The following is a 12,205-nucleotide window of genomic DNA, read 5'->3' as shown; positions in this document are numbered from 1 at the left end:
TGGGGCAGTCAGTTAACTAACAAACAAATCAAGTTCAATTGTGACAACCTGGGCGTAGTTATGGCCATAAATCGAGTGTCCGCTTCGTCCCCTCCTGCTGTGTGCTTGCTTCGGCACTTGGTCTTGCTGTGTCTTCGTTACAACATGTATGTGTATGCTGTTCACCTCCCTGGGCTGGAGAACGACGTTGCTGACGCCCTCTCTCGTTTCCAGTGGGATCGTTTCCGCAGAGAAGCCCCGGGAGCCGAGCGACAGGGCCTGCCTTGCCCGGAGGCCTTATGGACGATTCCTTTTGGGCGATAGAGGAGTGGATGCAACGGTCGGTATCGGCCTCTACGTGGAGCAGTTACTCGGCGGTCTGGTTACAGTGGAATGATTTGTTGCGACAATGCGGCGCGGGAAAATCTAGTGAAGAGCGCTTATGTGTTCTTTTCCATTTTATGGCAATTAATGGATCCGCGGGTATATCCCCTTCAGCTTTGACCAAAAAACTCACGGCTCTTGCCTTTTTATTCAAAATGCAAGGAGCCTCGGATGTTACAAAAGATTCTCGGGTTCAGTTGGCCTTAGAGGGCTATCGGTCGGGGGTTTCAGTAAGCGATCAGCGCCGCCCGGTGTCCTTTTTGATCCTGACCGACATGTTTTTACGTTTGTCTGATGTTTGCTTCTCCCAGTATGAGGTCTGTTTGTTCTCTGCTGCCTTTTCGCTTGCCTTCTTTGGGGCTTTCAGGATAGGGGAGTTGGTGAGCACTAGGAAGTCGTCTCCCGGCGGTTTGCTGCCGGGTGATGTTTCCATTTCTCCCAGGTCAGTGGTGGTAGTGCTTCGCAAGTCAAAAACGGATCAGTTGGGCAGGGGCAAGACAATTACTCTTTTCCCGGTGCAGGGGTCTTCAGCTTGTCCACTTGAGTCAGTTAGGAGTTTCTCGAATGTCCGATCACCTAGAGGGGTGGCCTTCTTGTGCCATGAGGACGGGTCATCTCTGTCTCGTTTGCAATTTGTGGCAGTCTTTAGGAAGCTGCTGAGGATTCTGGGATATGACCCCTTCAGTTTCGCCTCCCATTCGTTTCGCATTGGGGCCGCTACTGAAGCTGCTAGGGCAGGTTTGAGCGGCTCATGTATAAAACGCATCGGCCGGTGGGAATCTGATCGTTTTCGTTCCTACATCAGGCCCCACCTTATTTGAGTATGAGCAGGTGCCCTCTGTTTCTCGAACCGATTTTCGTATAAACTCTCACCCCACTCCCACCCTCACCTCACCCCATCCTCCCCCCCCCCCCTTTTTTATTGTTTGTTGGGCGTTATTCTCTATGGTACCTGGTGTAAGCTTTTCTGTTTCTTGTTATTTGTGTTTCAGACTCCCTCCCCTGCCTGGTCTGGATCCTCGGCCATTCGTACGTTGCCTGGGGAGCTCGGCGTGCAGGAGCAAGGCCTGAGGGCCGGCAGTTGGGCATATCCCGATCCCAGGCTTGTGTACGATGGATCGGGGTGCCCGGTATGTTATGGGCTAGGGTGGTGCCTGAGGTTCACCGATTTGCCAGGTTGGATCGCCACCCGGACATTTTAGTGATCCACGCAGTTGGTAACGACCTGGCGTCACGCCCTACTAGGCGTATTGTCCGGGACATAAAATTCGAATTTTTGCGTTTGAGAGCCAGTTTCCCGGACATGATAGTAGTTTGGTCGGAGGTGGTAGGCCGGCTCAGATGGAGCCAGGCCAGATCAGTAGATAGGGTTAATAGGGCCCGGAAAAAACTTAACAGGGAAGTATCGCGGTTCGTGGTGCGCAATGGCGGAGTGGCCGTGCGTCACGTAGACTTGGAAGTGGACACTTCTAGATTTTTGAGATTTGATGGGGTCCATCTGAACGCTGTGGGCACAGATCTTTGGACTCTGGCCCTTAGCGAGCGAATCCAGAGAGCTCTTAGGCTGTGGTGGGCCGCGCAGGCATGAGGTGTCCTGCCAGCCCGGTGTGGAGGGGATACGGTATCCGGAGGTTGAAAATGGGAGGTGAGGTTTCCGCCTAGGGGCGTAGACCTTCCGAAGAAGAGCAACGTCTGCAGATAAAGGACTTTGTTGGGCGGGATGCAGCTGTCCCTGAGCCGGTGTTCGCGGCGGGGGCCGGTTAAAAAAAGTGCTGCATTCCCTTCTCATGTTTACAAATATGGTTAATGTTATACCTCCGGATCCCTCCCTTCTAATTTCTTATGTTTTGCACTATTGTTAAATTATCCAATAAAGACTAAAGGCTGCTCTGGCCTTTATTTTCTCCACGTTACATGGTTGTCCAGTGTTTTGACATGTTCAGAGGTGGTATGGTGGGGACTTTATTGGGTATTATGTGTGGGCTGGAGGTTTATAGGTTATGCCATCATCATGACAGCTGGCTGATTGTGACCACTGGCCACCAGGTCACACAGTTCATTCATGCATCATGCCTGTATTCAGACAGCAGGCGATGCAGAGGGAAGGGACAGCTTCAGCTATCTACTGCACTGTGAGGTGAGGGGGGCAACGTAGTTCTTACATTCCTAAAAGTGTTTGTGTGACCTGAACAGGACAGAAGGGAAGTGTGGAGAAATACACCCATATGTATTTAGAGAATTTAGCCTGTTTAATTCCTCTTCATTTGTGTCTATTTATTATTATTTAGTATTGCTGTAGCGTGACATCTTCTGCAGCACTGTACAGAGTACATAGTCATGACATTTAACTGTCCTCAGAGGAGCTCGCACTCTAATCCCAACTGTAGTTATGAGTCCTCCATCGTGCATGTCAATACAATAGGCCAATTTTAGGGGAAGCCAATTTTTAGTTATCTGTATGTTTTTGGGGTGTAGGAGAAAACCAGAGTGTCTGGAGGAAACCCACGCAGTCACACTGAGATAATACAAACTCTTTGCCATGGCTGGGAATGGAACCAGGGACCCAGCGCTGCAACCACTACGCCACTATGCTGTCCACAATTTGTAATTTGATCTCTCCCTGTGTCACCTGACTGCCATGGCAGATAAGCTCATTTTAAACCACAGTATGTTAACAATATGTTTGCTTCCAAGAAAGCAGGAAGTAGATACGCTCCAGAATTATTGTAGGATTTGTATTAGCTGTAACAAAGAAATGTTTTTTCTTTAAAGGTTATTATGCTGTTGCTTATCTTTCAGAGCATAGAGGAAGTTCTGAGTTAAGGTCTGCTTGAAAGGGAACCTAAAAAAAGCAAGAGTAACTTATCTGGGGCTTTTACTGGCCCCCTCCCTCCAGCCGCTCTGTGTCCGACTCAGTCCGCACGGTCACAAACAGATCCTCTGGTCCCCTGCAGCGCCCCACTTTTGGTTCCAGCGACTCAGCGGGTAAATGGGCCGCTGGGCCTGTGCAGCCAGACAGGGTCGCACAGGTGCAGTCAGTGACTATTAACGTGCTGAGTGCCGGAACCAAAAGTGAGGCGCTGCAGGGGACCAGAGGATCTGGCATCTTCTGCAGCACATTACAGAGTACATAGTCATGTCACTGACTGTCCTCAGAGGAGCTCACAGTCTAATCCCACCATAGTCATAGTGTAATGTCCCACCATATTATTATTATGTATTTATATAGCACTGACATCTTCTGCAGCACTTTACAGAGTACATAGTCATGTCACTGACTGTCCTCAGAGGTGCTCACAATCTAATCCTACCATAGTCATAGTCTAATGTCCTACCATATTATTATTATGTTTTTATATAGCTCTGACATCTTCTGCAGCACATTACAGAGTACATAGTCATGTCACTGACTGTCCTCAGAGGAGCTCACAGTCTAATCCTACCATAGTCATAGTATAATGTCCCACCATATTATTATTATGTATTTATATAGCACTGACATCTTCTGCAGCACTTTACAGTGTACATAGTCATGTCACTGACTGTCCTCAGAGGAGCTCACAATCTAATCCTACCATAGTCATAGTCTAATGTCCTACCATATTATTATTATTATGTATTTATATAGTACGGACATCACGTTTCTTTTATCGGGAAACAAGCCTTCTCAGTTCAGGTGGGCTGTTTCACATGAGCCATATGCAGTAATCACCTGCTCCAGCTACAGTATGTTTCTTTCCTCCCGAAATTCACAAGAAGTTCCCTAAAAAGCCCGCTACTGACCCCGCCCCTGACTCCGCCCCGTCAGTCCAAAATTTGGGCTGTCCAGATTTTTTGACCATTTTGTCCAGGAAAAATGAGAAATTGGGTTGGCAACCCTGGTGCTAACGCAGTTGGCGCTTAAACTTATCATGCCTAAACTTATCACACCTAAACTTATCATGCCTTAACTTATCACACCTAAATTTATCACACCTAAACTTATCATGCCTAAACTGAGTTTAGGCATGATAAAGGGCTTTTCACCAGGGTGCTAACTGTTAGCACCGCTTTGTGAATCAGGGCCTTTAAGAGCAATCTATTTACATACAATAGAGCTATTCTATGCCTCACTTGCATTTTGCCTGGACAGCTGGAGTTGGAATCTACTGTCTTTCCTCTCTTCCTTTTTTAATTCTTGTGTTGGTAAGAAGGTTTATAAATTATAAAATTTGCTTTAGCCCATAGCAAACATTATATGTAGCCTGACCAAGTTACCGTATTTTCCGGACCATAAGACGCACTTTTTCTCCCTCAAAAGTGGGGGGGAAAAGTATGTGCGTCTTATGGTCCGAATGTAACAATTGGGACCAGCATCAGGGACCTACACACGCACAGCGGTCAGGCACACTAACCCCTGCCGCCCACCGCACCAATGTCCCATTGTGTCACTCACTTTAATGATAATCTCCGGGTGGCCTCCATGATTATTCATCCTTCAGATGTCAGCAAATCTTGTGGGGGCGCTATCAATCATGGCTGCTGCAGCGGCCCGACACACTGACCCCTGCCGTCACTCTTCCTACTGGCCGGATCCGCGTACAGCAGCGTCAATGCGGGCATTCCATTAAGTCCGCTCTGCCAAAGGGCTGCCTCGTTCTTCCTCCAACGTCCATTTTAACTTGCTGCCAGTCATGGTCAGACACGCTGACCCATATGCCGTCCACCGCGATCGCGCACTGTTCCTCCCGGCATCTGCCTCCATTTGTCCCTATCAGGCGCCGCCAGCCAATCAGGAGGGGGCCGATGGTCTTGAGGGCGGGAGCAGGCTCTGCCATTCTGGCCAATCACTGCACTCGATTGGCCAGAATGGCAGAGCTTGCTCCCGCCCTCAAGACCATCGGCCCCCTCCTGATTGGCTGGCGGCGCCTGATAGGGACAAATGGAGGCAGATGCCGGGAGGAACAGTGCACGATCGCGGTGGACGGCATATGGGTCAGCGTGTCTGACCATGACTGGCAGCAAGTTAAAATGGACGTTGGAGGAAGAACGAGGCAGCCCTTTGGCAGAGCGGACTTAATGGAATGCCCGCATTGACGCTGCTGTACGCGGATCCGGCCAGTAGGAAGAGTGACGGCAGGGGTCAGCGTGTCGGGCCGCTGCAGCAGCCATGATTGATAGCGCCCCCACAAGATTTGCTGACATCTGAAGGATGAATAATCATGGAGGCCACCTGTGACACAATGGGGCATTGGTGCGGTGAGTGATTAGCTGGCAGGCATCTGAAGGGGGCCATGGAAGATTCAGCAAAAGGCGACAGGATATCCCCAGGACACAGAGGGGGACACAGGACAGAAAAAGGGGGACACAGAACGAAAGCAGGAAGGATATGGGGGCCACAGGAAGGACTGAGGAGGACAAGGAGGGACACAAGAGGTACAAAGGAGCCATTATCATTTGGGGGGATTGGGGGAAAAGGTCCATAAGACGCCCCTGTGCCATGGACACACCAGGATAAGTATATAATTTTTTTTCCTGATTTTTGTCCACAAAACCTAGGTGCGTCTTATGGTCCAGAGCGTCTTATGGTCCGAAAAATATGGTATGTTTGAATGAGTTTTAACAATGTCTCCTCTTCACACTGAGTCTGTGGAATATGATGTTTAAGTCTTATCTTTTTTGTCATAAATTAGCCAGCAAAATGTAGGACCCTCTTGAATGCTGTAATTAATTAATAAGTAGTAAGTAATGAATCCTGTACATTTATTGCAGAACCATGTATCTCCTTTTCAATGCCCAGCGTATATAAGCTGTGTTCCTAATTTTGTCAGTATACAGGAATCAGTCTGATGAAGGCTTTATAACCAAAAGCTTACTGCTTTTCTTCTAAGGTAGCCAATAAATGGTCCTGATTCAAAACTTCTTGCTCTTTTCCTCAGATACCCATATACAGAACTCACGCACTATTGGAGACCTGCTTTGTGATTCTTTGGAAGACCTCAAAGAACAAGACTTCAGGAGATTTAAAGACAAGTTATCTGACTTCTCTTTTGACGATCTCTCTCCAGTCCCTCGTGGACGAGTGGAGAACGCAGACTGCATAGCTACAAAGAACTGCCTCATAGATACATATGGAGGAAAGGCTTTAGAGTTGACAGTATACGTCCTGAAACTGGTCAAACTTATGGGACCTGCAGAGGACCTCCAGAAAAAGGCAGACGAAAAAGGTACTGGTTTATCTTAAAGGGATTTTATATTCTCATCAATAAAAGGGGGCAGTTTCATTGGTGGACAAGTAATAATAATAATAATCTGAACATTTATATAGCGCTTTTCTCCTGTTGGACTCAAAGCGCTCAAGAGCTGCAGCCACTGGGACGCGCTCAAGAGGCCACCCTGCAGTGTTAGGGAGTCTTGCCTTGAACTCCTTACTGAATAGTTACTTGACCTAGCCAGGATTCGAACCCTGGTCTCCCAGTAGCACTGCTCAATCTTCTCAAATCCACCAGTTAGCTAAAGGCTCCCTTATTTAGTCTTCTCCTAATTATTCTTAGACTGCGACTTATACCAGTGTTGCTCAGATACTTCTTTTTGATACCCGGGTTCATCCGGATCCGGAGAGCAAAATATCTGGATAAAACCGGATATCCGAATTCAAACCGTTCAGCAATCCGAAGCGATCCGGATATCTGACCCATTATCCAGGTAGATCCGGATATCCGGATTGAAAACCTTAAGTGGCCTATAAATTGCTTCCAAAACGTCTTTTATAATAAACTAGCTGATTGCCCGGCGTTGCCCGGGTATGTATTTGGCTGGTGTTGGCTCTGCATACTTTTTATAACCCTAACACACAATTACTCAATGACCAAGTTTGTGAGCTTTGCAGTCTTTGGTATCAATAATTTGCATTGAAATGAAAAAAATCTGATTGGCTGTTTGTAGCTCCACCCCCTTTTCTGAATTTGAACCCCAGTCACCCAATAACCAACTGTACCAGGTTTGAGGCCTGTGCCATTAACAGTGCAAGAATGGCAGCAATTAAATATTCCCTTGAAAAGCAATAGGTGAAGCTTAATTCACTTTTGTAGGATCCACCCACTTTTCTGAATATTAATCCCAGTCTCCCAGTGACCAACTGTGCAAAGTTTAAGAACCTTGCCATTAACAGTGTAAGAATGGCTGCAGTTTACATTTTCCCGGTGAAATTTGTATTTGTCTCCACCCACTGATGACCCGGCATTGCCCGGGTATGTATTTCACTGATGTTGGCTCCGCCAACTTTCTAACCCTAATGCACAAACACTCAATGACCAAGTTTGGGAGCTTTGGGGTCCTTGGCATCAATAATTTGTATATTCCAATAGAAATTAAACAAATCAGATTGGCTGTTTGTGGCTTCACCCTCTCTCCAGCATTTGAACCCCAGTCACCCAATCACCAACTGAAGCAGGTTTGAGGACTCTGCTATTAACAGTGTAAAAATGGCAGCAATTTAAATATTCCACTTGAAAATCAACAGGTGAATTTTGATTGGCTATTATAGGCTCCACCCACTTCCCTGAATATTAACCACTTACCAACCGCCCACTCCACAGGGGCGGTGGGAAAGTGGATCCCGCAAGGACCACCGCATGTACAATTGGCGGCGGTCCTTGTACGGGCATGGGCGGAGCGATCGCGTCATCCTTGACGCGATCCTCCGCCGGGGATCGATGGCCGGGGATTTAGCCTCCAGCTCGCCGGCCACTTAGCAGCGCCGGCAGGCGGAGGAATACAAATCTCCGCCATCGATGCGTATAATAGTAATGTATACAAAGCCTATTATACAGGCTGCCTCCTGCCCTGGTGGTCCCAGAGTCCGAGGGACCACCAGGGCAGGCTGCAGCCACACTAGTCTGCACCCAAGCACACTGATTTCCCCCCCCCCTGCCCCCTGATCGCCCACAGTCAATCACCTGTCAATCACCCATCAATCACCCATCAATCACCGCCTGTCACTGCCACCCATCAATCACCCCCTGTCACTGCCACCCATCAATCAGCCCCTAACCTGCCCCTTGCGGGCAATCTGATCACCCACCCACACCAATAGATCGCCCGCAGATCCGACGTCAGATCACCTCCCAAGTGCATTGTTTACATCTGTTCTCTACCCTAAACACCCACTAATTACCCATCAATCACCCCCTGTCACTGCTACCCATCAGATTAGACCCCTATCTGCCTTGTAAAAAACCCTTACAAGGCATGGTCCAATTAGCCCCAAAAGGGAAAAATTCCTTCCCGACTCCAGATGGCAATCAGATAAAATCCCTGGATCAACATCATTAGGCATTACCTAGGATTATTGTAAATTCATTCTGTTTCAAGAAGGCAAACCAACCTATGACATTGACAGACAGAGTGTGAGGAAACGCGGAAAAGCCGCTGCGTGTACTAACGGCAGAACGGCTGAGTCCGCATGCAGCACAGCGGCTGGCATGCGGAGACGTGCGCCTGGCACCACGAGAGAACGCGGAAATGCCACCGCAGGTACTGACAGCAAGGCGGCTGTTTTCGCGTCCAATGCGGCGGTTTGTACGCGGCAGCGTGCAGTTGGTGTGGCTGGGTCTGTTAGTTCACATAGGCGGATGGAGAGCTACGCGCGCGGCCCAGATGTCAGGACCTTTATACCAGCAGGGGAAGTGTCAGCTGATCAGGAGGATCAGCTGATTCCTGCTGGACTCATGATTGGCTGAGTGGCTTGGACGGGGCGGCAGACTCCAGCAGCTATATATTTAGTTTGCTTGTCAGTTGCTGGTTGTCTGCCATTGCGCTTTGAGTCCTATGGGAGAAAAGCGCTATAGAAATGTTATTGTATTGTATTGTATTGCGAATGCTTTATGTGTTAGCACACAGACCTCAGTCAGATCCTACAGTGTGTTAGAACCGGGAAAGACCTGGGAATTCACACTGAGCTAGAATATTCTCGTATGTTATGCTATAGACCAGTTCCAGGGTGTTGTGACTACGGACCTCACACCCAAGCCTAGGATACTGTGTCAATGCTATGTTATGCTATAGACTAGTTCCAGGGTGTTGTGACTACGGACCTCACACCCAAGCCTAGGATACTGTGTCAATGCTATGTTATGCTTTAGACTAGTTCCAGGGTGTTGTGACTACGGACCTCACACCCGAGTCTAGGATACTGTACCATTTCTATGTTATGAGATAGACTAGTTCCAGGGTGTTGTGACTACGGACCTCACACCCAAGACTAGCACTGTATACTTGTATTTCCTTGCCCGCCTCTAGGGTGTAGAGAGCTAGGATCTCACATCCAGTTAGGGCAAGTCTGTTCATCTTAGCAGCAGGGCATCCTGCAACCAAGCCTAGGGCCCTCTCCTAGGGAGCCTTTAGCCTATAGGAATTCACCCACAGTCTGGGGTGAATTCCCTTCTTCTTCTAACCTCCAGCTCCTCTGGTGGTTCTCACTCAAAGTGCTACTGTTACACCAAACACTCATATCTCAGGTGTCCAGAGGTTAGACATACCTGGATTATTGGTGATTCTGCAGATCATCCATAATCTGGTGTATATCTGCATTACTGGTGATTCTGCAGATCACCAATAATCAGATTCTCTCTGCGTGTTGACACCAATCGTTACAGAATGGCAGACCAAACCCAAATGGACGCACTATGTAGACATATTGAAGTCCTGACCAATGCGGTAAACCAGTTTTCCGGGATAGCTTTGAACCAGCAGAACCAGATCGGTCAGCTATTTGGGGCTATTCAGGAACTTCAATCTGCTATAAACATAGTGCGATCCCCTCTTGTTACAGACTTACGTATGCCTGTGCCCGAGAAGTTTTCTGGTCACAGATCTGACTTTCGAAACTTTAAAAATCGAGTGTTATCTTACTTTGAGTTAGGACCTAATTCTTCAGGTACTGTCGCACAGAGAATTACCTTCATTAAGACACTGTTGACGGGGGATTCTCAGACCTGGGCATATGGCCTTCAACCTGGGGATGGGGCCCTGACTTCAGTTGAGGAATTTTTTAAAGCGATGGCCATAATTTATGACGAACCGGACATCGCTTCCACCGCTGAGCGGAAGCTCAAGTTGCTCAGACAGGATCGAAAATCAGTGGAGGTTTACGCCGCTGAGTTTAGGAAGTGGTCTGCTTCAGCGAGATGGGGAGATTATGCCTTGTTAGATTGTTTTATAGCAGGATTGTCAAATGAAATTCACGATGTGATGATTGGATATCCTTCCTGAGCCTGAATCTGTGGACCAGGCAATTTCTTTGGCCATACTGATAGATCGCCGTTTGCGATACCAGAGACAGATTCGAGGTAGAGTTACTGGAAGGACTATCTTACCCGACTCTTCTCGGTCTCCCTCACCCCCAGCCGAATCAATGCAGATTGGGTATACAGGACTGAGTCTAGGGAAGAAGAGTCACAGGAGGCCAAAGAGAAACGCTTTATCTGGTTTTACTAGGCCAGACAAATGCTATCGCCTGGGATTAGTCAATACCATAGGTGAGCAGGTTTTGTCTCTGAACGATATAAAAGAGACAAACCGAGAGCCCAATATGGTGTAGTAGGTATTAACCCAGGAGGAATATAAATGAAGGTAAGTATTATACTTACAAACACGGGTTACCGCAAAGGCAACCACTGTATAGGCAGGTGGGGAGTACAAGCCTGTCCCCACTCAGGATTAAGATGTCGCTCTCTGTGATAGAAGAAAGGAGGGTATGACACCCTTCCACCAAGGGTGGTTCGCTGGATAAACCGGTGTACAGAGGCGCCAGTAGAATAAAAGATGATAAAAGGTTTAAAACATCTAGGTGGTGGTGGTGGACCAACCAACCCAAAACAGACACGATGCTGTCAGTTCAAATTAACGGAAATTTATTCACATACTCCAAAATACTGCGACGCGTTTCTCGGGTCAAAAGCCCGCTTCCTCAGGCATTAAAAAACAGGAGTATCTCACTACAGGATGACAGAGATAAAAACCACATCAGGGAACTGTATAAAGTATATAATAATAATAAACATGTACGCACGATAATGTTTATGTTAAGGGGAGATAATGTGATGATAACATGGGTAGTAGTAAAGTGTGTGATTGGTCGTATAATGTATTGGAATTGGGAGAGGGGGGGAGGGGGTTTCAGGGGGGAGGGGGGCTAAGGTGGCCAGGGGTAAAAAGTGGGAGGAGGTGTGGGAATATGGGTGGGCTAAAGGGAGAGTGATCTATTGCAGTAAGTATATGTGGGGTTTAAGGGAAGTTAGGGTTATACTAGTAGATTACAACTTTTAGATATCCAGCTGGAAAACATTCCTATCGCAAATTATACCAGTGAGTAATAGTCTTTAAATATATGTGCAAAAACACTTACCAGCTATCTGTCCTGATCAGGCTCAGCACCTCTGTGCTTGTATGCCCGCTCAGGACCTTTAAATAGATCCAAGTGTTGTAAGATTCAGCGTGGCTGGAGGGCGGGGTTGGAGGCAGTGGACCAGGTCAGGAACCAATGGGATGTGCGGGTGGGTGGAGACCAGAGGGCGGCAGGTGTAAGCGTACTGGGGAAAGAGGTAAGGGTCACGAGCAGCGGGGCGGTGCGTGTAATACGTCATGCCGCTTACCGCTAGTGCGCGTGCGCATGGTCGCATCATAGGCTGGCCGCTACTGCGCATGCGAACCTTGACACGTATACGGAAGAGAAGGGGATAGTTATACATGCGGACGGCGCATGCGCGAGAGACAGGGGTGGCCATGTTGGATAAGGGAATAACGGGCAGCAACAGTGAGAGGGATCAAGTGGGCAAGGGGGATGAGCATGAATACATAAAAG

The 12,205-nt window shown here is 48.0% G+C and overlaps 1 protein-coding gene across 1 annotated transcript in view; it reads left to right on the top strand.

Annotated features, from left to right (window-relative positions):
* LOC137536843 (uncharacterized) overlaps nt 1–12,205 on the top strand; it is a 461,091-nt gene that overhangs the window by 281,694 nt on the left and 167,192 nt on the right. Inside the window, exon 3 of the mRNA XM_068259031.1 lies at nt 6,282–6,569. Within this exon, the coding sequence (XP_068115132.1) occupies nt 6,282–6,569 (288 nt within the window). The remainder of the gene's footprint in view (nt 1–6,281; nt 6,570–12,205) is intronic.

The sequence above is a fragment of the Hyperolius riggenbachi genome, chromosome 10 (genome assembly GCF_040937935.1).
Source record: "Hyperolius riggenbachi isolate aHypRig1 chromosome 10, aHypRig1.pri, whole genome shotgun sequence".
NCBI classification, from domain to species: Eukaryota; Metazoa; Chordata; class Amphibia; order Anura; family Hyperoliidae; genus Hyperolius; species Hyperolius riggenbachi.
Note: the sequence above shows the minus strand (reverse complement) of the source record. Positions and strands in the feature narration are given on the sequence as shown.